General features: G+C 44.7%; 3 protein-coding genes across 3 annotated transcripts; 2 read left to right on the forward strand and 1 right to left on the reverse strand.

Annotated features, from left to right (window-relative positions):
- Positions 1–381: 381 nt before the first annotated feature.
- On the reverse strand, positions 382–13,728 carry EEF1AKMT3 (EEF1A lysine methyltransferase 3). Its single transcript, XM_036758734.1, has 3 exons — positions 13,340–13,728; positions 12,981–13,092; positions 382–1,323 (listed from the first exon to the last, which is right to left on the reverse strand). The coding sequence occupies exons 1-3, from the start codon at positions 13,508–13,510 to the stop codon at positions 941–943; spliced, it is 666 nt and encodes a 221-aa protein (XP_036614629.1). The 5' UTR covers positions 13,511–13,728; the 3' UTR covers positions 382–940.
- Positions 13,729–14,782: 1,054 nt separating this feature from the next.
- On the forward strand, positions 14,783–19,018 carry METTL1 (methyltransferase like 1). Its single transcript, XM_036760879.1, has 6 exons — positions 14,783–14,940; positions 16,792–16,955; positions 17,698–17,882; positions 17,965–18,078; positions 18,293–18,394; positions 18,499–19,018. The coding sequence occupies exons 1-6, from the start codon at positions 14,834–14,836 to the stop codon at positions 18,616–18,618; spliced, it is 792 nt and encodes a 263-aa protein (XP_036616774.1). The 5' UTR covers positions 14,783–14,833; the 3' UTR covers positions 18,619–19,018.
- A 1,030-nt stretch (positions 19,019–20,048) lies between these two features.
- On the forward strand, positions 20,049–24,993 carry LOC118852217 (25-hydroxyvitamin D-1 alpha hydroxylase, mitochondrial). Its single transcript, XM_036761896.1, has 9 exons — positions 20,049–20,228; positions 20,959–21,149; positions 21,863–22,065; positions 22,284–22,484; positions 22,581–22,753; positions 23,354–23,526; positions 23,863–23,941; positions 24,323–24,520; positions 24,880–24,993. The coding sequence occupies exons 1-9, from the start codon at positions 20,049–20,051 to the stop codon at positions 24,991–24,993; spliced, it is 1,512 nt and encodes a 503-aa protein (XP_036617791.1).
- Positions 24,994–25,132: the final 139 nt, after the last annotated feature.

Here is a 25,132-nt window from a genome sequence, read left to right on the forward strand (position 1 = left end):
GAAGAGCAGAGGCTGTCTTTTTGCCTTTCTTTGTACCCTCCGCACTTAGCACAGTGCCTGGCACATAGTAGGCACTTTAAAAAAAAAAGTGCTTTCCAAGTTCAGTACTCTTTCCACTAAACCATTCAGCCTCATTTAAAAAGAAATAGGCCTGCTGTACCCTAACCTCCCCTCCCCTCCCTCAACAAAATGGGAAGCTTAATCTGCTTGGGCGCTTTAGTCCCCCGTGTTCCTAAGTATAAAACAGGTAGTCTGAAATTCTTTTTCTTAAAAACATAAACTTTAGGGCCTTGGATGCAGAAGATACTTTTCATGATCTTGTCTTTCCTATAAAAGAAAAGAAAAACAGAAAAATAACAAAAAGACAAAAACAAAACAGAATTGAGAACATGCCTACCACCAGGGCAAGCACATGAATGAATGAGCATTTATTAATTGGTTATTATGTGTTAGCACTGTGCTGAGTGCTGGGGATACAAACAGAAAAGCAAGAAAGTCCCTACTTGCTGTGGGAGAGGCAGTCAGAGGCAATTACTCTGCTGAGAATCCACCATATTCCATCAAAATTCCTTCAGGTCAGTTTCCCCACTCAGCCTCTACCTCCAAGAACAGGGACGGAGGGCCTTCTGATCGACAAGCCATCAGGGCTTTTGTGAGGGAGAGTGTCTGAGGCTTCCAATAAAGTGATGCCCAGTATTAGTCTAGAAGAAATGGAAAAGTTAGTAGGATGGAGAAAACAGAATCAAAGAAAGCGAGGAAATGAAAGCATAGAACACCTCTCCCAGGACCCAGGAATCAGCCGCCTTAGGTCGTTACACATGGTTCTCTATATGCTAATATTCTTCACTTCCTCTTAATACCAAGAGGAAGAGGACTGATCAGAGGAATGTTTGTGGGCAGAGGTCAGGACGAACTGGATGTGGAGGCACAGGGGAGCCTCTCAGCCTCCCCTGTGTGTAGCCCTATATATGTTAATGTTCTCTTCCTCATCCCGCTGCGCCAGCTCCAGCTGAAAATGCTGTGGTAATATGTCGTGAAAGAAACTCTGTGTCCCGTGCTCTTCCCTCATCTTGGAGGCCAGATAGATAGTGCCATTTGGTCCACAGAGATGTCTAAGGGTGCCCAGGAGCAGTGGAAAGGTGGGTTCCAGATACACAATATCAGCCCCTAACACCAAGTCATAGTCTTCAGGAAACACACCCTGGTCTAGCCCCCAGGCCAAAGCTCGGACCTGTGCCCGGCCACCAACTGGTATGTTAGCTTGAACATTTCCCTGAATCTGCTCCAGGGCCAGAGGTAGGTCAGTGATGGTGACATCTCCCCCTGGAAGAGAAAGAACAGAAGAGAAGTGAGGTCTAGGGACCAGCTGAAAGATCACCATTCAGAAATGTCTAGAAAAATTTCAGTTCTCGGCACCTTCAGAAAAGTAACTCCTTATGACCTCTCAAAATTCAGCGTACATATGGCAGAGGGGAGCACCAATGAAGCACTTTAAGGATTTCAAAGGCACTTTACATATATCATTTTTGATGGGGGACCTGAGGCAAACTGGGGTTAAGTGACTTGCCTAAGTCACACAGCTAATAAGTGTTTGAGACAGGATTCGAAGGCAGATCTTCCAGACTCCAAGTGTGGAATTCTCTCCATCATATCACCTGGTTATTTTTTTTTTTGTATAGAGATTTTTTTTAATTAATTTATTTATTTTTAGTTTACCACACACGGTTCTACATAATTTTGAGTTCCAGATTTTCTCCCCTTCCTCCCCCCTCCCTCCCCGAGACGGCCTGGGATCTCATATAACTACCATGTATAACTTCGCATTGAATTAATTTATACACTAGTCAAGTTGTGGAGAAGAATTATGACCAATGGAATGAATCATGAGAAAGAAGAAACAGAACCAAAAAAAAAACCCAAAAACAAAAACAAAAGAGAAGCAAAAAAGGCGAGCATGTAGTGCGCCTCAATCTGTATTCAAACTTCACAGTTCTTTCTCTGGATGAAGATAGCATTCTCCATCATGAGTCCCCTGGAGTTGTCCTTGCACCTTACGTTGCTGAGAAGAGCGAAGTATGTCAGGGTTGGTCCTCACGGAGTCCATATATCTGTGGTTGTGTACAATGTTCTCCTGGCTCTGCTCCGCTCACTCAGCATTATGTCGTGTAGGTTTTTCCAGGTTGTTACGAAGTCCATATCATCCCCATTTCTTATGTCACAATAGTATTCCATTACCTTCATATACCACAGCTTGTTCAGCCATTCCCCAATTGATGGGCATCCCTTTGATTTCCAATTCTTGGCTACCACAAAGAGAGCCGCTATAAATATCCTTGTACATATGAGTCCTTTTCCTGCTTGTGTGATTTCTTTGGGATACAACCCTAGAAGTGGTAATGCTAGGTCAAAGGGTATGAACATTTTTATAGCCCTTTGGGCATAGTTCCAAATTGCTCTCCAAAATGGCTGGATCAGCTCACAACTCCACCAGCAATGTAACAATGTTCCAATTTCCCCACATCCTTTCCAGCATTTATCATTCTCCTGATTTGTTATTTTAGCCAATCTGACAGGAGAGATGTGGTATCTAAGAGTTGTTTTGATTTGCATTTCTCTAATCAGCAGCGATCCAGAGCGTTTTTCCATATGCCTGTAGATAGCTTTAATTTCTTCCTCTGAAAACTGCCTGTTCATATCCTTTGACCATTTCTCAATTGGGGAATGGCTTGTGTTCCTATATATTTGGCTCAGTTCCCTGTATATTTTAGAAATGAGGCCTTTATCAGAGATACTAGTTGCAAAGATTTTCTCCCAGTTTTCTGCTTCCCTCCTAATTCTTGTTGCATTGGCTTTTTTTGGACAAAAACATTTCAATTTGACATAATCAAAATTATCCATTTTGCATTTTGTAATGCTCTCTATCTCTTGTTGGGTCATGAATTCTTTTCTTTTCCATAAATCTGATAAATAGACTATTCCTTGCTCTCCCAAATTACTTATAGTATCAGACTTTACTCCTAAATCATGAACCCATTTTGACTTTATTTTGGTATATGGTGTAAGATATTGGTCTATGCCCAGTTTCTGCCCTACCATTTTCCAATTTTCCCAACAGTTTTTGTGAAATAATGAATTATTAGCCCAGAAGCTGGCCTCTTTGGGTTTATCAAAGAGTAGATTGCTAAACTTGTTGATTTCTCCTACTTGTGTACCTATCCTATTCCACTGATCCACACCCCTGTTTCTTAACCAGTACCAGGCAGTTTTGATGACTGCTGCTCTGTAGTACAGTTCAATATCTGGTATCGCTAGGCCACCTTCTCTAGCATTTCTTTTCATTAATACCCTAGATATTCTAGACCTCTTGTTTTTCCGGATGAATTTTGTTATTATTTTGTCCAGCTCAGTAAAATAATTTTTTGGTAGTTCGATTGGTATGGCACTGAATAGATAGATTAATTTAGGTAAAATTGTCATTTTTATTATATTAGCTCGGCCTAACCATGAGCAACTGATATTTTTCTATTTATTTAGATCTGATTTATTCGCGTGAAAAGTGTGTCATAATTATGTTCATATAGGCCCTGGGTTTGTCTTGGTTATTTTAAGTCATTGTGCTAGATACTGAGGACACAAAGATGAACAAAATAATACAGTCTGTCTTCAAGGAACTTAGAGTCTAAAGGGGAGGGAAGTTGACATGATATGTACACAGTTAAATATGATAAAAGGCAGGGGCAGCTAGGTGGCGCAGTGAGTAGAGCACCGGCCATGGAGTCAGGAGGACCTGAGTTCAAATCTGACCTCAGACACGTGACACACTTACTAGCTGTGTGACCTTGGGCAAGTCACTTAATCCCAATTGCCCTGCCTTCCCCCCTTCAAAAAATAAAAGGGAAAAAAAAGATGAGGTAAAAAAAAATATGATAAAAGGCAGAATTCAACAAGGACCAAAGGGTGTCTTTGTAACATAAACTCAGCCAGAAATTCAAGTATTCTCAAACTTTATCTCAGAAACATCACATTTCAGTACTGTAAAAAATGGAACTCTAAGTCAATTTTCTCTATTTACTCTTTATTTATATGATGTGTGTATTTGACTGAGAATGGCCTCCTCCCCACCACACTTTTCAGTCTTATGACTGATGATCATTAATGTCATTTAATATCACGTTTGTAACTTTCAGTAAGGGCCAGAGCCTTTTATTAATGATCAACTAGAAGAAGAGCTGTACCAAAGCTTCTTTGTTCTCTGAGTAACCCAGAAAATGCCTCTTATGTCAACAAGCCCAGATGGGGCTGATTTAAGAGCATTCTTCCCTCTGTCCATGGCCATTAAGGGTGAAAACCTTGACCCCAGACACTATCTTGAATTATGTGACTTTTTCTTATCTTAATATTTTATGGGTATATACTATGTTATGGAATGTTAATAGTAAATTAAACACAGAGATCCTGGGTTTTAATTCCAATTGGCACTTTGTCAGTTATCCTGATTTATTGTATTTACAACCTATTCCATTAAGGAAAATCCTTTTCTTGTATCATGGTTAAACATACATGGGGATCATAAAAGTGAAGTAATGCAGGCATGCTGAGTCTGCTAAAAATAATGTATATAAGCTTTCTCATTCCTTTGTGCAGGCAGTCAGACTTGGTCTGGCCCCATACATGTATGTATCAGCTGGCTTAAGGGAATAAATGAATAAGCAATATAAATTTTCTATCACCTAGCCTGTTGTCTCCTTTAACCAAACTTTCAGGTTAACATGACCAACTACCCAGAATGGAATCTACCTATGTTAGAAAGGAATGGGTTGAAAAAAGTAGTTGGAGGAAGGATACAGTAATGGTGGAGTGAAGAGATTGTTAACAGCACTTCCCTGTGAAGTAATTGATCAATAAAGCAGTTGAAGAGTCATGAGGATATTCCAATTGGGGGGAAAGAGCATATAACAATAGTATACAAGGATATACTTCCTGTTTAATGCCTAACAGAATACCTGGCACATAATAGATAATAATTGTTGATTCATTGTTCACCCCAACTCTTGACTTCATATTTGGGGACTTGAACATGAATGTTGATGTCCCTTTGAGCATGCTAATCTCCCAAATCATTAACCTTCTTAACACCCATACTCTTCATCTTCACCCTGCTTCATATACACACAAAGGAAGGGCCAAATGAATGTGTTAAGTCTCCCTGATTCTGAACTTCCAACTTCCTATTTTCTTTCTTTTTTGACTTGTTTGGGTTTTTTTTTTAAGGCAATCAGGGTTAAGTGACTTGCCCAGGGTCACACAGCTAGTAAGTGTCTAAAGCCACATTTGAATTCAGGTCCTCCTGACTCCAGGGCTGGTGCTCTAATCTACTGTGCCACCTAGCTGCCTCACCCCAACTTTCTATTTTCAATCAGACTCCTATCTTTCCATCTCTTCCTCTGAGTCACTCCTCTTACACCTAGTCTTTGTCCTCACCATGACCTGTTGTGCCTCCTGTGCCACTACCACCACTCACTCCATCCTTATCCTCTCAATCCATCATTTGGACCTCAGTTTCCTTTTCCATCACATTGCCTAGCACAAGGTAAATAAATGCCAGTTGACTGAATACTTCAACCCCAAGGTTGACCACTTCAACTGTATATCATCTAATCTAGAATCCCTTGTCTTCTTATCCTTTCATCGATCATACGGTGCCAAAACCAATATGCAAGTGATTACTTCTACAATCCTTCTCCATTTATACTCACCAGCTATGAATGTTGCTGTGAAACATCAGGGAAAATACTGACTAGGTTTCCTGCAAGCTTATGTTATCAAATCCTATGTGCTTACACTGATGGTGGGCCCTCACTGCTGCACAAAAAATCCTTTTATTCTTCCTGACTGATTTTCTATAATACTCTCCATACTTAGTGACCATTCCAAAACTTCTGTATCAACACTCATTTAACATCTAACATTAAGCACCTACTATGTCCTAGGCACTGGGTCTATACAAAGACAAAAATGGGGAGACAACATATACATACATAAGTGTAGCATTGTTAAAGAGATGGGTTGTTCAGCCACTCCTATTTACTCCTCACCCTACCACTGACCTATTGCCCATATAGATTTTCTTTTATATATGTTTCTTCTCCATTCTGGGAAGTAGAACAAGCCTATCTTATCTTTTTGTTAGCTCTGAGCCCCCAACCAGAAATCAGAGACAGTGCTTCTGACAAAACACTTCAGTGTTAGATCTATGTCTATCTCTTCTCTGTGTATGTTTTCTCCTCAGTTGCTTCCACCCAACTGCATTCCAAATCAATAGACTTGCAAAAGCAAATGTCAGTGATTACCACTGTTTATAAAGACAAAGTAAATATTTAAAACAAAGAAAGGTGCACAAACTTCCCTATGTGCCCAAAGGAAAAAGCTTCAAACTGCAAGAAGGGGAGATATCTCTATATCTCCAAGGGGAGAAAGAAATTACAAGATTACCTACTTTGGGTTATGTTGAAGGGGCACAGAGTTATTTAGCAACACAGTTTCTAAACTTCTATCCTGACATACCTCATGCCTGATCAACCCAAGAAGCCTCAGTCAAAGACCCTTGATGCTTTTCTTTGTGTTGACTGCCTCCACAAAGTGCTTAGCACAGAACCTGGCACATATTAGGCACTACATCTGCTTATTCCCTTCTCCTTCCTTTCACTTGGATTTTTACAGCTTTTATTTCTTCATCTCCAATAGTCTTAAGCTCCTCCAGTCAGAAGCTCAGTTCCTGACTTTTAAAGATCACCTTAAGACTTGGTCATTCTTCATCTCATCCAACTGATTCACTTGAGTGATAATTGGAACTTCATAAAGGGAACACTTGACCTCAGTTTTGGCCCCTCCTCTGTGATTAAGAACTGGGTTTTCAAGAACCATTCATTCCCTTTCATAAGTATAAACAAAATCTCTGCAAAAGGAGTACAAGGCAATGGGAGAGGAGGCACTATCAGCTGGGGAGATCAGGAAGGATTTCATTTAGGTGGAGTGGAGCTGAGTTTTGAAGAAAACTTGTCTCTAAGAAGTAGAGGTGAGAAGGGAATGGATTTTAAATATGGGAGATTGTGAAGGCTTTGAATGACAAACCAAAGAAGCTATCTTTGACCTTAGAAGAAATAGGAAGGAACCACTCCAATTTACTAAGTAGGAGAATGACAAGATCAAATCTTTGCTTTAAGAAAATAACTTTGACAGTTTGGTGGATGATGAGTTGGAGAGGGGAGAGACTTGAAGCAAGGAAGCCAATTAGAAGGTTATCGCAACAATCCAGGTAAGAGGTAATGAAGACTTGAAGTACGGTGATGGCCACATGAATAGAGAAAGGGAACAGAATCAAGAGATGTTGTGGAGATATCCTCATCCTCAAAAAAATCATCCATCTCTACTAGTTATCATCCTAGATGTCTCTTCCTTTGCATGGCTAAACTCCTTGAGAAAACCATGTATAATCAATGCCTCCACTTTCTTTCCTCTCACTGTCTTCTTAACTCTCTTCACTCTGGCTTCCTACCTTACCATTCAATTGAAATTGCTCTGTCCAAAGTTAATTTCTTAATCACCAAATCCAGTAGTCTTGTTTCAGTCCTCATTCTTCATGACCTCTCTGAAGCCTTTGACAGTGTCAATCACTCTCTTCTTTCTTCTAAGTTTTTGTGACACTACTTTATCCTGGTTCTCCTGTCTGACTTCTCCTCAGTGTCCTTTGCTGGATCTTCATCCAGGCTTTCCAGGGCCTCTAATTTTGGATGTCCACCAAGGCTCTGTCTTAGACCCTCTTTTCCCCTCCCTCTGTACTTTTTAATTTGGCAATCTCATCAGCTCCCATGAATTCAATTATCATCTCTATACAGATGACTCTGAGATCCATTTATTCTAGCCCTAACCTTTCTCCTGTCCTCCAGTCTCAAATCTTTAATTGCCTATTGGATATCTCAAACTGGATGTCCCTTAGAGATTTCCAATTCAACATGTCCAAAATTGAACTCATTATCTTTACCTCCTTCAATATTCCCCTCTTCCTATCTTCCCTAATTTAAGTGTCATCCTCAACTCCTAACTCTCTCTGACCACCTTCCCATTGCCATGTCCAATCAGTTATCAAGTCTTATCAATTCTTCATCCCTTGTCTTCTCTGATATGGAAACCACTCTAGTGGTTTCTCATCTCACACCTTTACTATTCTAATAACCTTCCTCCCTTGAGTTTCTCCCCATTCCACTCTATCCTACACTCAGTTGTCAGCCCTGGCCTCCTTCGAGTCTCAGCTAAAACCTCACCTTCTGAAAGAAGCCCTTCCTGGTCTTAATGCTAGTTCCTTTCTGCTGAGATTGTCTTCAATTTATCCTGGATACATCTTGTTTGTACATAGTTGTTTACATGTTGACTATGAGCTCCTTGAGGACAGCGGCTGCATTTGCCTTTCCCTGTATCCCCAGCATAGTGCCTGGCACAAAGTAATTGATCCATAAATGCTTGTTGACCTTTGATGAAAACAAGATTTGATCAGATGGGTGGCTTGAGGGAAATGGAGAATGAGGATGGTACTGAGGCTAGGAAACCGATTAGAAGCCAGATTTACAAGGGGTTTAGAAGCAAGGGAGAGGAAGTGGAGGCAATAAGTATATTCAGTTTTTTTGAGGAAAGATGTAGGTCAATGGCTTACGGAGATGGTAAGGTCTATTGAATTTTTTTTTAAGTTTGGGAAAGATTTAAGTATGTTTGTGGATAGCAGCCAAAGAATCAGTACATCAGGAGAAACTGAAGACTATAAAAAAAGAGAAAGGATGCTTGTGGGAGCAAGTTGTGAGAGAAAATGCTAAGAGGATGTCAGTTCATGTAGGAGAGCTGGCCATTGTGAGAAAAGCCTACTTCAGAGAAAAGCCTCCTCATCAGAGACTGCAGTAAAGGAGGGGAGAACAAGGGTGATAGCAGGGTTTTTGAATTGTAGAGATGAGGAGAAGAGGAAGTTCATAAGGAACAGCCTTAATTTTCTTGGTAAATTTTGAGATGAGATTCTCAGCTGAGACAGTGGGGAGAGGGGTTATGTGGCAGGATTGAAGAGAAAAGAGAAGGTTTGGAACAGATCCTATGAGGAGAAGAATAGAGAATCAATCAGGGAGGAGTAAAAGGTTTACCTTGCTGCAAGAAGGCCTAGTTAAAATTAAATAACATAAATTTTAATAGACTCAAGTCAGGATGATCTCCTGAATTCCTCCAGATCTGTTCAGCTGCAGGAATGTAGGAGACAAATGGTGGTGGTAATCCAGAGTTGGGTTTTGACAAGGCTTGAACAACACATATTAACTTCTTCTTAGAACTGTCTTAACTATTATTTTATGAACAAACATTATAAAGATAATTTTATAAGACATGAGTCTAGAAAGGGACAATAAGGAAAGATGGCTTGAGAGATGCTGAAGATAGTTTTCCTGTCACGTACAAAAAGTTGGGAAAGACAGAGACAAAGATGGGGAGGCCTTCTTTCTTGGGGGAACTGTTCTAACATTTATTTTGTAAACAAGATGAAGAAAATGCTTGGAAAAAGACTTTATTTGATACATTGAGTAAATGAATGAATCAAAAAGTATCTCTCAGGAATTTAGTACGTGAGGGGTAACTAGGTGGTGTAATGGATAGAGTACTGGCCCTGGAATAAGAAGTCCTGAGTTCAAATCCAGCCTCAGACACTTGATATTTACTAGATGTGTGACCTTGGGCCAGTCCACTTAACCCCAACAGCCTTGAAAAAACTACGTTTTTATAAATATAAAATAAATTATATATGTGTATATACATATATACACATATATATATAATTAAATAAATTATAAAATAAATATAAAAGCAAAGAGTGTAAACTGAATGGTGGACTTGTGTATAGTAATTTGTGGTTATAGTTATGTTTGGAAGAGGCTCTTGCTATGAGCATTCTCACAGCTAAAATATTATGATTATTATATGTATCAGTTTTATTATTTCATTGTCATATTTCATTTTGTCATATTTCAATATCATATTTCATTATTTCATTTATCAAATAATATTTGATAAACTGGTACAGGCTCTGGGGTTATTTGGTATGAGAAATATGTTGAAATTTTATTAAAAAGAAAATATACCTGGATATAGATAATAATTTGGATAATTATTCAAATGAATAATTTGAATTATCAAGTATTTTACCATCTGCTGTTTCATCATTATTACTGGCTTGAGAAATTTTCCTTTTCTTTATTTGTTTAGCTTGAATTTTTTCTTCTTCTTTTCCCCTTCAAGATCAGCAGATACCAAAGCACTTTCTCTATTTGCCAACCTTTTATCCATATGAGAGAACTCCTTCACTATAATTGTTAAATAGAAGCAAAAATTCTTTGACCATGGAAAGCAATCTCATCTTTATTATGTTTTCTCTTCTCACTGTTAATCTATAAAAGGAACTGAATCTCTGGCAGCCATATAGATGGGCTGCTGCACTTGGGTAGGTGAGGAGCTGGAGAGTGATGGCAGGTGGCTCATGCCACTCTTGAAGGGCTTGTTTCAAAACAAGCTGCTGGCTACTTGTCCAGCTTGATACTTTCCAGATGAGGAGCTGCTCACCGTGTCTTTCCTTGCTTTGCTGTCTCAGGCCTGTTTCTTTTCCCTCCATTTAATCTTCTCTTCAGTCACCAGCTCAGCTTCCAGACATACCCAGTATATTTTCTTTTTGATAAAATTTCAACACATTTTTCATCATATCAAGTAACCTCAGAGCCTTTACCAGTTCATCAAATATTATTTAGTAAATTGGAAAAACATACTTTCCCAAGAGTAGTTACTTTAAATTAAATTAAATCTTTTAACCTCCTAGGAGATGGTAAAATACTTGATAATTCAAATTATTCATTTGAGGCAAATAAAAAAAAGAAGATTCATGTCAATGAGGCAGAAGAAAGAATAAAAAATAAAGCAACTGTATTTGTAGAAAATTTACCTGTCACCTGTAAGAAAAAATGAACTGAAGTCATTTAGAGTGTGGAGAAATAGAATGTGTACAATTCTGTTCTTTGATTCCAGAAAAAAAGCACTTTATGCAAAAAGATTGCTGCAATAAAACGTGAAGTTCACCCTGAACAGAAGGGTATTAATGGTTATGTTGTTTTTAAAGAAGAGAGTGTTGCTGAAAAGGCACTGAAAAGAAATGGTGCTCTAATTATAGAGGGATTTCACATCAGAGTTGAATTTATATCTGACATTCCTTTGAGGGGCAGGAGATCAGTGTTTGGAACCTCCCTTACAGAATTGAAGATGCTGCTATTCAAGAGCACTTCTCTGACTGTGGAAGCATTCTAGCAGTAAAAATTGTGAGAAAATTGTGAGAAATTGTGACTGCAGTTGGCAAAGGCCATGTGCTCTTTGAGAGTACTGATGTTGTACAACTTGCTTTGCAACTAAACAACTCTGAACTAATGGGAAGAAAATGGGAGTCAAGACTTATGTTAATAATGAAAAGGTTAAACCACCACATACTCCAGGCAAAGTTTTGGAGAATTTATTTTAATTTAAATTTAATTTAAGCACAAGCTTAATTCTCCTCCTAAAAACACAGGACAGCATTCTGAAAATACATTTGCTGGAGAAAAAGCTAATCCCTTGAAAAAGAAAAAAGAAATGGCAAAGAACAAAAAGTGGAAAACATAAAAAGCAACTGAAAAAACACAAATAGAGAGTCAGTCTGAGACCTTTCTACTTGGATAATTTACTAATAAAACTGTCTTCTATCTGAGAGAGAGAGAGCTCAGAATGAAAAGATTGAGTTGAAGAGAAGGTTGAGAAGTGATTTACAAATGAAGTTGTTGACTGTGTAACTTTGTTACACAAGGAAATTGTTCTCCTAAACCTAGATACACTGAACAAAAAACAGAGCCTGTATAGTATAAATTCCCTCTCCTCTCCTAACCTCAAAATGTCTCTTCATCATCTCCCATCATCAGTTGCTAATGAAGATGAGGCCTTTCTTGCCACCAGCCCCTCTATTTACTTCTTGATCTTATTATTCCCCCCTGTCTATTCTAGGTACTTCCCTGATCCATCCTTTCTTCTCTCTCATCTTCAATATCCCCTTATCTATAGACTCCTTCCCTGCTAGGTCTCCCTTATCCTTAAAAAAAAAAATCTTCATTTGAGCCTGCCATCCCCTCAAGCCAATAACCTTTATCTTTTTTTTTTCTCCCTTCTGCAGCCAAACTCCAATACATCACGGGATTCCATTTCTCCACCTCCCACTTACTTCTCAATCCTCAGTAATGAGGCTTCCCACTCTGCTACTTAATTTAAACTTGTCTCTCCAAGATTACAGCGATCGCTTAAATTCTAAATTCGTTTACCTTTTTTCAGTCCACATTCCACTTGGCCTCTTGCAGAAGCTTTTGACATTGTGAACCATCAGGAAGTCCCCAGGAAGACATGCCTTATGTCATATTATATAACATTTTAAGGACCGTATAGGGAGGAAGAAAGGTTTTTTTCCCCTCCTTTCTTTGTATTTCTAGAGCTTAGCACTGTGCTTGGCACTTTGTTGGTACCTAACAAATACTTATTGACTTGGAATACCTAGTATTAGATGGCGGACTGGCCTTTGAGTCGGCCTCTGGCTCAAACAGCTGTGTGACCACAGGTAAATCACTTAACCTTTCAATGTTTCAGATAGGTCTCTAAAACTATAAATTAAAGACAGACTAACAACCTGCATTAGTGAAGGGACCTCCCACAATGGGAAGTCCCTAAACTGTTGGAATCACTGATTGGGCTCCCTCACACACACACACACACACACACACACACACACACACACACACACACACACAAAAAGACAGGATAGACTGGCTCACAATACAGAGCTGGACTAAATTAAATCAGATCCTTTCAAATTATGAGATCTATGATTCCAGCTCACCTACCTTGCAGAGCTGCCAGAATGCCCACGATGCCGGTCCCAGCGCCCAGCTCAATCACCTTCTTGCCTCGGAAGTCGAGATTTTTCCTCTCGAAGTAACTGCATAGGCTCAGCGCCTATGGGGGCAAGAGGGGGATGGGATGGAGAAAGTGGGGGGAGGGAGGGAGAGAAATTTTGGGAAGAGAAAGCAGGTCTTTGCCTAATTACAGAGGAAACCCAATTCGTACCTACATTGGGTTTTCTCTGCCCGAACTAGAAGATCCAGAGTGGAGAAGAGAAATGAAAACACCGCATCCCCCTTACTCCCTTCCCCTACGCGCCTTTCTCTCTGCTGACCACCCAGTACACCCCGGGAGTCCTCACCGCTTCCCACACAGGCGCAGCCACCCCAAGCCGAGCCCCGAAGCTCTGTTTGATGCTCAGTACATGACCGCAGAAGTGGAACTGAGTCTCTTCTGTGTAAGAATCAGCGAAGAGCCCGTCCTCCTGAGGGAACACGGACTCCGACTCCAGTTCGGAGTCTGACTCCGACATCCCGGACAGAATGTCTCGGGGAATCGAGCACCAGCGCACAGAGGGACTCCTCTGGACGCCGGCCAAGCTCTAGAGGAAGGGGTGGCTTCCACGTGGCTGGGCAGGAGTGAGACCCCGCTGCCTTCAACTAGGAGGAAGGGGAGGTCAGACCCCCGGCATCCCCAGCCTACTAGGTTCCTGTACTCTCGGGAGGCGGAACGAAGTGGAAGAGATCTGGCCGCCAGCCCAAGCTCCTCCTACCCTACTTCCTCGAACTCTAGACTACCATCTGCGACTGGCCCCAGACACCTGAGGCCGGGAAATGGTTAATGCTATACTACGTGGCAGGGCGGGGGAGGTGTCCTGGTCTTCCCCAGACCGTAGAGTGTTCCTGGACACCACTCATGCTAGTGGTTGTGACAGTGGAAAGAATACTCAGGGCTCTGAATACCATTCCCGACCCTGGCTCCTTACTGGCTCTGTGACTTCGGGCAAGTCACCTCACCTGTCTGGTTTTTCCTTTCTCAGTTTTCCCATCTGTAAAATGGGAGAATTGGACTAGCTGCAAGGGTTCTTAATTTGGGGGGAGGGTGTTCTGGACCCCTTTGGCAGTCTGGTGAAGCCTATGGACCCTTTACTTCTCAGATTCTTGTTTTTAATTGCACAAAATACATAAGATTAAAAGGAAACAATTATTTTAAAATATAATTATCAGATTTTTTTTTAAAGTTCACAGATTACAGGGTAAGAACCCTGGCCTGCAGTCATTTCTAGCGTTTAAAAAAATTCTAAATTCCAAATTTTACTGTAGCAAGTCGGACGTAAAAAGCTGCTGAGGTACAGTGAGAAAGAATCTGGAGTCCGAGGATCTGAGTTCAAATCCCCAACTGTGGGATTTTGGGTAAGGGACTTACTCTCCTTAGGTCTCAATTTCCACATCTGCAAAATGTGTGTGGGGGGGGGGAGTTTAGTTTTTTATATGGTCGACGCGAAAATGTAATCGTTTTCTAATGGGGGAACGAGATGAGAAGTAATGAAAATACACTGTTGTTCAGAAAAAAAAAAAGTCTTATAAAATGAAATTTCAAAATGAGGTGGGTTACGTGAAAAATCCTAGCTCTAGTTCTGTTGATTTTCAAGTTCCAAGACCGAAGCTTACACGTTGGCAAGCTCCCTTTCTCCACACCCCCGAAGCCGACGGGCATTTTGGCCCCGGTCCCTTTAAGGGGGCGCGGCCTTCCGTCCCACCTCTCTGACGTGATGTTTACCTCATCACTGCGCGCCGAGGGCCGGCGAGCGGGCGTCTCCACGTGAGAGTCGCGGAAGCTCTGGGACCCCGGAGCCATGGAGGCTGCCGAGCTGGACGAGGGCACCCCGGCCCCAGCGCCCCAGAAGCGCTTCTACCGACAACGAGCTCACTCTAATCCTATGGCCGACCACACCCTGCGCTAGTGAGTTAGGCCCTCCCCGGGAAACCGGCATCTTAGTCCTGGAGAAACCTGCTCCAGACCCGGGCCCGACCCCCGAGCGGGGTGGTCTCGAGGGATCCAGGGGGACGGACGGACAGACGGGGAGGCGGGGAGTGATCAGTCACGGAGCTCTTGGAACCCCGCTGCCATTGGGGCGTCACGAGAGTGCGACCTAGGCAGCATCAGGAGGCCGGGGCTGGACCTCCCCTTCACCCATAGCAATAGAGGGGTGCAGTGAACTTGGCCTCAGCAGCATTTGGGGGGCTGAGACTAGACATCCCCTTCCCCCATAGTAACATCAGGGTGCAGTGAACTTGGCCTCAGCAATATTGGGGGGCCGGGGCTGGACCTCCCCATCCCCATACCAATAGAAGAGTACAGTGAACTTGGCCTCAGCAGCATGGGGGGCCAGGGCTGGACCTCCCCTTCACCCATAGTAACAGCGGGGTGCAGTTAACTTGGCCTCAGCAGCGTTGGGGGGCCAGGGCTGGACCACCGCTTCCCCCATAGCAACCTTGAGATGCAGTGAACCTGACGTCTGCCGCAAGGGAGGGGCTTGGGCTGGACTGCTTTGAACTTTCCCCTCAGAAGCAGAGGAGGGACTGAGATTGGACCTCCCTTTCTCCCATTATGGGGTTGTTGTTGTTGTAAGACTCAGAAACCCCGGGTTCCATAAGTGTGACCTTAGAGAGTCACAAGTCAGTTTTCTCATATCAGTTTAAGCAGCCCCCTTCAGTCCTTCCATTTCCTAGGTTGCTATGGTCAATAAAATTCATAACCTAGTGGGCACCCTTCTGATAATGGATCTTTTCTTACTTAGCTGAACTGGCCCTCTGCCAGCAAACACAGCCTGTCAGTGACCCCAAGTCAAAGCTTTTTCAGCTTAGTAAAAACCTACCAGTGTTTGTCCTCCACATTCGGAAATGTTGGATCACCTGCCCACACACAATAGTGCTTCAGAACAAGACATTTCCCTCATTTCGTCAAAAAGGGGGATAACGTTTATGCCTCCTATCTCTGTGGGTTGAAAAGTGCTTTGCAAATTGAGGCTGATAATAAAGAGAAAAGAGCTATTATGTGTATAGTACCGTATGGTTCAGTTTAAGAGAAGGAAGGACAGAGGCTGGAGAGAGAGACCAGAGTGGAGGAGTTCAGATTCAGTTAAGAGGGAAATGAAGAGGAAGAGGATTTGACATGTAGGCTGAAGGAATGAGATGGAGGAGTCCTGTTGTGGGTGGGTCTGGTGATGGCAGAGAGGAGACAGTAAATTGGCAGAAGTAAGTGAATAAGCTCCTGGAGGATTTGTCCATTAGGTTGTAGGAGCTTTGTTGCCTTGCAGGGGGAGAAGGGGTTGACTGTGGGAGAGGTTTGATAAGGAGGTAAATAGAGACAGGGGAATTGATAGGTTAGAGTGAACTGTGATCCTTTTGCCCCCCACCCGATAAACTCTGTTAGAACAATTTTATCTTGGATAACTAGACTAAGACTCCAGTTCATTATGTCCGATCCCCCCCTTTAATCACACCTCCCTACCCCCCCCCTCAAAAAAAAAAGGATTTCTGCTTTTTGCTGCAAGAATGAAACCAGACTAACCAGTGATTATACCAAATGCCACAAATAAGGATGGATGGTCACAGCAGGTCAGGCCCTAGTGGGGGTGGTACACTTCCTCAGAATGGGCCTATGATTCATGCTGAGGGTTAAGGGTGTTTTCCATTGTGTCTCCTTGTGGCCAGAGGGCCCACTATTTGTGGGAAAACTTCCTTTCACCCCACCCACCGTACCATTTCTGCAATTTTTTACTCCCCTACTCACACCACCCTCCCTCCACAGCCCTGTGAAGCCAGAGGAGATGGACTGGTCTGAGCTCTACCCCAAGTTCTTTGCCCCACTGACCCACAACCAGAGCCATGATGACCCAAAGGATGAGAAAGAAGAGGGAGCTCAGGCCCAAGTGGAATTTGCAGACATAGGCTGTGGCTATGGTGGTTTGTTAGGTAACGCTTTGCAGTGGCCCTGTCTCCTTGGGCAGGGGGAAAAGGGAGGTGAGACTAAGAGGGCCCAGGCTCTTCTGCCTGTGCAGCAACTTTGGTGGGGGCTGCAGTTTTGGCCTTTCCCCTTCGGACCCAGATGTTGACTCTATGACATCAGTGTCTACCCCCCACTCAGAGCCTGTGGCCTTTGGCCAGGAACAGGGAAGATGCTGCCTCAGATGCCTCTCTAAGCCAGGAATGACCTATGTGGCCCCTCCCACTGACCACAGTCCCTACATGAGGCATCTTACTTACCAGGTATCGGGTCAGTGAGTCGGTCAACATAAACATCAGAGATCAGCCACTCTGTCCAGTGATCCTTAACCATCTGTCTCAGGCCTCCCAGGAATTCATCCCTCCTTCTACAACTCCTCTTCTGCCTCACCATCAGTAGTATTGTCCTGTCCTGTCCTCTTTTATTTTCTTCCAGTATTGATATTACACACATACACACAGTAACTATCCACTCTGTTCCTGGTCTCTGATCATCTCCCCCATTCACCTGCAGCCGCATCATGCTGTATCTGTCTTTCTAGCTTCTTATTTCCACTGGGGCTCCGATGATAATTTCCCCATTCACTCAAAACATTTCCCTTGGGCCCGTTTCCTATTCCTAGTCTGGGTAACAATCTCCCCCTTGGATTGAGGCTTTCCTGCCCACTTAGCTTTAGTATGTGATGATGCTGCACCTTTCGTTTTCACCCAGTGGAACTATCCCCGATGTTCCCAAACACGCTGATCCTTGGCCTAGAGATCCGGGTAAAGGTCTCAGATTATGTTCAGGATAGGATCCGAGCCCTTCGATCTACTTCTGGGGGTGGCTTCCAGAACATCGCCTGTCTTCGTAGCAATGCCATGAAGCACTTACCCAACTTTTTCCACAAAGGGCAGGTGAGATGGGGCACTGGAGGCACTGGATTTTCCCAGCCTGGGTGGTGGAGGCTGGCGTCTCACCATCCTGTCTTCCTCACAGTTGACAAAGATGTTCTTCCTCTTTCCTGACCCACACTTCAAACGGACCAAACACAAGTGGCGAATCATCAGCCCTACACTGCTGGCGGAATATGCCTACGTCCTGAGAATTGGGGTCAGTTTGAAGTGGGAGGAAAGGATGAGAGATTGTGTTGGGAATCTCACTTTTAGTTTATCTGTACTTAGAGTTGGAGATTGGGGTGGAGGGGTGGGATTTCCTTCCATAGTCTTATCACTGCCTTATTTAGGTTTCCTGTCTAAATAAGGTTCATGAGGTAAAGTCCCAATTTTATCCAGTCACACTGACAGTGGGATGGGAATCTCTGCAGGGACTGGTATATACCATCACTGATGTGATGGAACTGCACAGCTGGATCTGTACCCACTTTGAAGAGCATCCCTTGTTTGAGCGAGTACCCCTAGAGGAACTGGTGAGTTGGGAGGTAAATGGTGCTGGGGTTGTGGGATGGAGGTTTGTGGGAAGGTAGAAAATTGGGAATAGGGGAAAATTCACTTGGAGTTTTCACTCCCCTAGGTCGATGACCCTATCGTGGGACGTCTTGGAACTTCAACTGAAGAAGGAAAAAAGGTTCTTCGAAATGGGGGGAAGAACTTCCCAGCCATCTTCCGGAGAATTCAGGACTCTGTTGCCTAACTGCCAGCCTCTGGCTCCACTCTGGCTGGACACTGGTCTCTGGCCCTGCCATATCTAGATCTCTTCTCCCTGCATCTGGGAAGCATGATAAAGGCTCTTCTGCCTTCTGGGTGGGAGTGGGCATCTCTCTGCTGCACTGTTTCTGCTCCAGGCCTGGGAGCTCTGGTGATGAGGGAAGGGACCAGATGTTCTGAGAAGCTTCCTTGACTCTTTGATTGTTCTTCAGGCCATTTTTCACCAGGAAGCAGATGGAAAATGCACACCTTGAGCCTAAGACAAGTTAGTGTTCCTGAGTTAAAGGGGTCTGATTCTTTAGAACCGCCTTTCAGCCAGGATATGCTCTGTATAGCTGGAATAAGAAAACATTGCACTATCAGCTAAACTTCCTGCTGGGCTCAGATCACTGTGGTTTGTGTTTGTTTTGCTGTACTGAGTACTCTCTGTGTCTTGTCTGTCTGTCTAAACCTGCCAGTGCTGCTGTCCAGGTAGAAGACAAGCACCAGGTTTCTCTCCTGCCTTCCCTATCCCACCTCTCTGAGCTTCTGGCTGTCCATTGGTCTAAGGCTACCTTAGTGATCACCTTGGGAAAGTATCAGGGGAAGGCATTTTGAAACGGGTTATTGTCCCCTCTATGTTGACCTTTGATTATGTGGTGACCACAGCTGTTGAGATTGTTGGCTGACGAGCAAAAGCCATATTTCTGTATCTTTGTGGGTGTGGTCAGTAAAGAGTGGGATTCTGCTATGAAAAGGCCCTGTTGGGCAGCTGACAAAATGGTGATCCTCTAGAGGGGCCTGACTGACCCCAAATAACCTGGGCCGTACTGACCTTGTAGAGATTGACCACCAGCATGGTCCCCTATCTGTTTTGATGTTGCCTGAATTGCCCCCACCTCTCTCATTCCCCTCAGCACACACTGTTTTGTCCAATAAGAGAAAGGAACCAAGTACCTTCTTGGAGTGAATGTACTGTTCAGGAGCAAGGAAAATGGGAGCAGAGGCTGCTGTCTATTCTCTGGACTAGTTGGAAAAGGGGGGGAGGGGAATTCCGTAGGGAGGGGAAGGGGGAGGTGGCTTGGCTCCTGAGAAGGGTGGGAAAAGACTGGCTTAGATGCAACGTCTCCCCTAGTGATTTATTTTTCTTTGGAGGGATGGGAATGGTGCCAGACCTGAAGAAGAAACTGAGGAAGAGGGAGGGCGACCCAGGAGTGAGTAGGAGGGTTTATGGGATACATAAGTTTAGTTCTCTGCGTGCTTAGAGCATTTGCTATGCAAATCATGGAAACCTGACAGCTAAAGAGAGAAGGGATTGGCTGGAGTGCACTGGAGAGGGGTGTCTCCTCTCCCTCCATAGATTTAAGTAGGGGCCAGAGAGGTAAATTAAGATGCTCTGAAGAAGCATACACTCCCCAGTATTTGCTGCATTTCACCATGCCACAGACCCTCAAGCTGGCGACAAAGGTGTCGCAGCTTATGCGCGGTGTAAAGCTGGGCTTGAAGGGCAGGGAGAGAACCTCTTCGGGCTTGACGGACCTTCCTGGCCCTTCTACCTTCAGCTTCCTAGCAGAACTTTTCTGCAAAGGCGGGCTGTCGCGTCTACATGAGCTACAGGTATGGGGTACCCCCACCTCCGCCCGGGCAGGGGCAGGGTGGCTGAAAGAAAGGGTACTTGGGATCCCGTTGAGGCAGGCGGATGGGGAAACGTTTCTTTGACATTAGCAGAAAGCGCAGATTGATTCAGAGCTTTGGGGGACTGATGGAAATACCAAAATTAGATAGAGGTTTGAATCAGCAAAGTTACAGGTACTGGCAGTATTTCCAAAAAGCAGCACCCAACTTTGTGTGTGTGCGCGCGGGCGTGTGTGTACACACATATACATATGCACACACATACATAACATACTGACCAGTAACTGATAACTGGATGCAGGCTCCCAAGTCTGGAAAATGGTGGGAGACCTCCTGAACTGACGAGTGTGCATTTAGGAACATTGTGGTGGCCGGCACTAAGTTTAGAGGAGACTCCAATTGCATTGTTAACATCTGAAGGTGTCCCCAGTCCCAGCCGCCGCACGAGTGGACCTTCAAAGCCAGGTTAAAATTGTCGGGACTAGTCTTTGATTGATGGAAGGTTAACGCCCGCGCCCCCTTCCCTTCGCTCTTGCATTTCCAGGGACTGGGAAACGGGACAGGAGTTTGTAGCTCTTGAGAAAAGTTCAGTGACTGATGGAGAAGGGGAATGTAGGGGTCTCAGATGAGAGACTCCTTCAGCTCTTTACCATGGCAGCCAAGGTTTCAGAGCGAGGGAGAGCGGGATCTCAAGGTTCTCACCTTGCGCCAGGTGCAAGATTCTGCTCGCTTCGGCCCTGTGTGGTTCGCCAGCTTCGGGCCGGTGCAGACAGTATATTTGGCAGCTCCTGCCCTGATTGAGCAGCTGCTCCGACAGGAGGGTCCCCACCCGGAGCGCTGCAGCTTCTCTCCTTGGGTGGAGCACCGGCGACGCTGCCACCAGGCCTGTGGTCTGCTAACAGCGTAAGTCTCCCCCACAACGTCTTAACGCTCCGGTGCACCCTTATCCAGAGCTTCTCTCCATTTCTCAGTCTGCTTCATCTTTGGCTAACTAGCCTCACCTCAAACCTCCCTACTTCCAAAGGATTTACAAGTGCCCCAATTCTGCAATTTTTCTCCGTTGCTAGCCCTATCCTGTTCTCCACACTTGCCGATTTCTGCCATCTTATCCCTCCTCCACCCCTCTGCCCCGACCCAACTGAACTCCAGGAACTCCCCAGACTCTTTAACCTTCCAATTCCCCGGCCTCAATTCCCTTGGACCTTGCTTTTTTATGTTCTTTCACTGCACTAGGCTGAGGTGCTGGAAGTGGGGATGCGCTCTTCTCCCCAGTGCCTGGTTCTGCCTTAAGGGGTTTGCGAGAGGAGTGGAGAGGAGGGACTGGATCGACTGGAGACGCTCTGACTCAGGGCACTCGGGAAATGGGGTCTCTGGGAGGCAGGAAATGAGTAACTAGGGACTAGCCGAGAAAGGAGGGAAAGAGCCAGGGAGCGAATGTCTCCGCTCCCTCAGGGTGCAAAGGAGTGAAGGAGACAATCCCCTGCCTCGCCTCTCCCCACCAGACTGTGTAACACTCTAGTTCCTTCTCCGACGTTGAGTAACTCATGCCCCACTGTGTAGAGATTGTGTGTCTCGCTTTCACCTTCCCTTACACCACCCTTGCCAAACTTCCTCAGGGAAGGAGAAGAATGGCAGAGGCTCCGCAGCCTCCTGGCTCCGCTTCTGCTCCGGCCCCGAGCCTCCGCTAAGTACGCGGAGGCTCTGGACAGTGTAGTCTGCGACCTGGTGCGCCGGTTACGGAGACAGAAGGGCAGTCTAGGAGGATCATCTGACCTCGTTCGAGATGTGGCTGGAGAATTCTACAAGTTCGGCCTGGAAGGTAGGGCTTAGGGTTTGGAAATCGAATTTCTCCCCTAGTGTTTAGTGATTGATCTTGGGTGGAATAAAGGAGGAACGGCCTTCTGGTCAGATGAGACATTCTCTCACCCTCTCCAGGCTGCGGGGGCAGCAGGCATGGGTGCGCCTGGTTGAGGGCAGACTTTGTGGACTCTCCCAGGTCCAAGGAGATTCTCACTGGGTTGTAACATCTTCCCACAGGCATTGGGGTGGTACTCCTGGGCTCCAGGCTAGGATGTCTGGAGCCTGAAGTACCCCCAGAAACAGAGAGCTTCATTCGTGCAGTGGGCTCCGTGTTTGTGTCCACATTGCTGACCATGGCAATGCCAAACTGGCTGAACCGGCTCTTGCCTGGACCCTGGAACCGCCTGTGTCGAGACTGGGACCAGATGTTTGCCTTCGGTGAGGTGCCAGGATTATATTCACAACCAGGGTGGTGGGAACTGAAGAAAGGGCCCCAAGGAGGCTCTAGGGGTCATCTCTTTCTTTTCCATCCAGCCCAGAGGCACATGGAGCAAAGGGAGGCTGAGGCAACTACAAGGCCCATAGGCAAGCCTAAAAATGCCAGTGTATCTGGACCTCACTTGACCCACTTCCTGTTCCAGAAAGAGCTGCCATATGCATCCATACTTGGCAACATTGCTGAGTTACTGCTGGCTGGAGTAGACACAGTAAGGCCGGTCCTCTGACACTTTCTGACATCTACTAGCTGCAAGGGCACAAGTTTTCTAAGTTTCCTCGTCTGTAAAATTAGCATGATAGGATAATATATTTAGAACTAGAATGGACCTCAGAGGTCTTCTAGTCCAAACCCCTAATTTTACAGAGAAGGACATTTGAGACCCAGAGAAGTGACTTGCCCAAGCTCATGGAGATAGTAAGTGGCAGCATTGGGCTTTGAACCCATGTTCTGTGACCTCATATCTGGTCCTCTTACTGCTAGGAATACCTGTAGTACCTATCTCACAGTTATGTGAGGCTCAAATGATTTATATAAAGGTACTTCGTAAAATTTAAAGTGTTATATGTCAGTCACTGTTTTATTTCTGGAGCCCTTCTATGTCCTTCACAGAGCAAGAATATGCCCAAACTTCTCCCCTCCCTTATAGGTGGCTTAGCTTTGGCCATTGAATTCTGGCCACTTCCAGATCCTGCTGCTGCTAGTTTAGGGTTCCCAAATCACTGACTGACCTAAACCCTGACCTTGGATAGCTAATGACTGTGAATTCTGGCCTCTAGACTCTAACGCCTTTTGTTCATGTCACTCCCAGGTCTCCAACACACTTTCCTGGGCTCTGTATGAACTTGCACATCACCCAGAAGTTCAGACTGCACTCCATGCTGAGATTATAGGTGCCATGGCTCCTGGGTCTTCCACCCACCCCCCAGCCACTACCTTGGCCCACCTGCCCCTGCTGAAAGCTGTGGTGAAGGAGGTGCTGAGGTGAGAGGGGGTAAAGCCCTGAGAGAGGCATTGAGGTATAGTGGTGAGAGATGATTAAGGAGTCAGTAGAGCTGAGTGGGAACCCATAACCCATAAAAGAATATAGGGAAATGGAAGGGCAGTAGGAAGATATCAATCATCCTCTTAATAGAAGCAACAGAGTGGTGGCAGACTGATAGGTGGGCAAGGAATATAATCAGAGGTAGTTTGTTTGGAAGACCAAAGAAGTCTCCTCCAAGCACATATAGGGCAAGAAAGGAAGGGGGGAGGGTAGGAGAGAGGCTGCCAGCCCTCAACCTCACTTTGTTGTCTTCTTCTCAACTCTATGCATCCAAGGCTATACCCTGTGGTACCTGGAAATTCCCGTGTACCAGACAAAGATATCCATGTAGGAGGTTACATCATCCCCCAAAATGTGAGTAGGACCAGTGAGATCCTCTTGAGTCTATTCCCCATCCTACCTCCCCCCTTCCCACCAGCCCTAGCTGAGCCCAACATCTCTGTCAGATCTTTATTCAGGTCTCTGCTCCCCATTCTAAAATCTGTAGAGACCTCCCCAAAATAACAGTGCCTTCCATTGAATAGGTACTGATTAAACATTTGTTGAGTTGATTTGGAGGTCAGAGGAGGACCAAAATATTTCTAAGGGGATCCCTAGAGAATGCTTTCTGTATTGTCAGCCAAAATGCTCCTGAACCTTTCATTCCCGATCACTGACACATCTTGTCCAACCTTCTTACCTCTATCCCTGCTAGCTGGTCCCTCAATTGACTGGTTTTTCTTCTTTTCTCACCAGACCCTGGTCACTCTGTGTCACTATGCAACATCTCGAGATCCTGGCCAGTTCCCAGAACCAAATGCCTTCCACCCAGAAAGATGGCTGGGGGGACAGCCAGCTCCTCATCCTTTTGCCTCCCTCCCCTTTGGCTTTGGCAAACGCAGCTGTATAGGAAAGCGTCTAGCAGAGCTTGAGCTAAACCTGGCTCTGGCCCAGGTGAGTGTTCTTGAGAAAGATCTCTCCCTACTAGACCTAACAGCTTTCTCTGCCCCTCACTCCCACCTCAGCCCAACTTCAGTCCTTTTAGACTCTATTCCTTGGAATGTGAAGATCACTCCATAAAAGGATCACTCCTTTCTCCACCATCAACAAAATAATCCTGATTCTGACTATTCCCTAGAAATGACTCCTCTGTTATTAATCCCCTCAATATCATCTATTCTTTGATACTGATCATTCTGAAAATCTGTCACCTCAATACCCATGGCATCCTTGATGTTCTGTCTTCTAACGGTGACTGTGCCCACAAGTACTGACCAACACCTACAGTGACTGCTTCCTCTCTCCCATTCTAGATCCTGATCCACTTTGAAGTTAGGCCAGAGCCAGGTGCTGGGATCGTCAGACCAATGACTAGAACTGTCCTGGTGCCTGAGAGAAGCATCAACCTGAAGTTTGTTGACCGATAATGATGTAATTTGTCTGTTTTCCTTCTCCCCCATTCCCTGATAGAAGGGGGTAAACAGACATAAGTCCTCAAAGTGCCTGGAAAACCTTTCTTCCATCCTCTCCATGGGGAGGACTAGGTCCTTTTGTGCTGAACTGGAG

The sequence above is a fragment of the Trichosurus vulpecula genome, chromosome 5, assembly GCF_011100635.1.
Source record: "Trichosurus vulpecula isolate mTriVul1 chromosome 5, mTriVul1.pri, whole genome shotgun sequence".
In the NCBI taxonomy this organism is placed as follows: Eukaryota; Metazoa; Chordata; class Mammalia; order Diprotodontia; family Phalangeridae; genus Trichosurus; species Trichosurus vulpecula.

Coding starts and splice junctions, on each gene's coding strand:
- LOC118852217 (XM_036761896.1), top strand. CDS start 20,049: ATGCCACAGACCCTCAAGCTGGCGACAAAGGTGTCGCAGCTTATGCGC. Junction 20,229..20,958: donor CGCGTCTACATGAGCTACAG/GTATGGGGTACC, acceptor ACCTTGCGCCAG/GTGCAAGATTCTGCTCGCTT. Junction 22,485..22,580: donor GGACCAGATGTTTGCCTTCG/GTGAGGTGCCAG, acceptor TTTTCCATCCAG/CCCAGAGGCACATGGAGCAA.
- METTL1 (XM_036760879.1), top strand. CDS start 14,834: ATGGAGGCTGCCGAGCTGGACGAGGGCACCCCGGCCCCAGCGCCCCAG. Junction 14,941..16,791: donor GCCGACCACACCCTGCGCTA/GTGAGTTAGGCC, acceptor CTCCCTCCACAG/CCCTGTGAAGCCAGAGGAGA. Junction 16,956..17,697: donor TGGCTATGGTGGTTTGTTAG/GTAACGCTTTGC, acceptor GTTTTCACCCAG/TGGAACTATCCCCGATGTTC.
- EEF1AKMT3 (XM_036758734.1), bottom strand. CDS start 13,510: ATGTCGGAGTCAGACTCCGAACTGGAGTCGGAGTCCGTGTTCCCTCAG. Junction 13,093..13,339: donor CTGCGCCTGTGTGGGAAGCG/GTGAGGACTCCC, acceptor TTGCCCCCATAG/GCGCTGAGCCTATGCAGTTA. Junction 1,324..12,980: donor CATTCTGGCAGCTCTGCAAG/GTAGGTGAGCTG, acceptor TTTCTCTTCCAG/GGGGAGATGTCACCATCACT.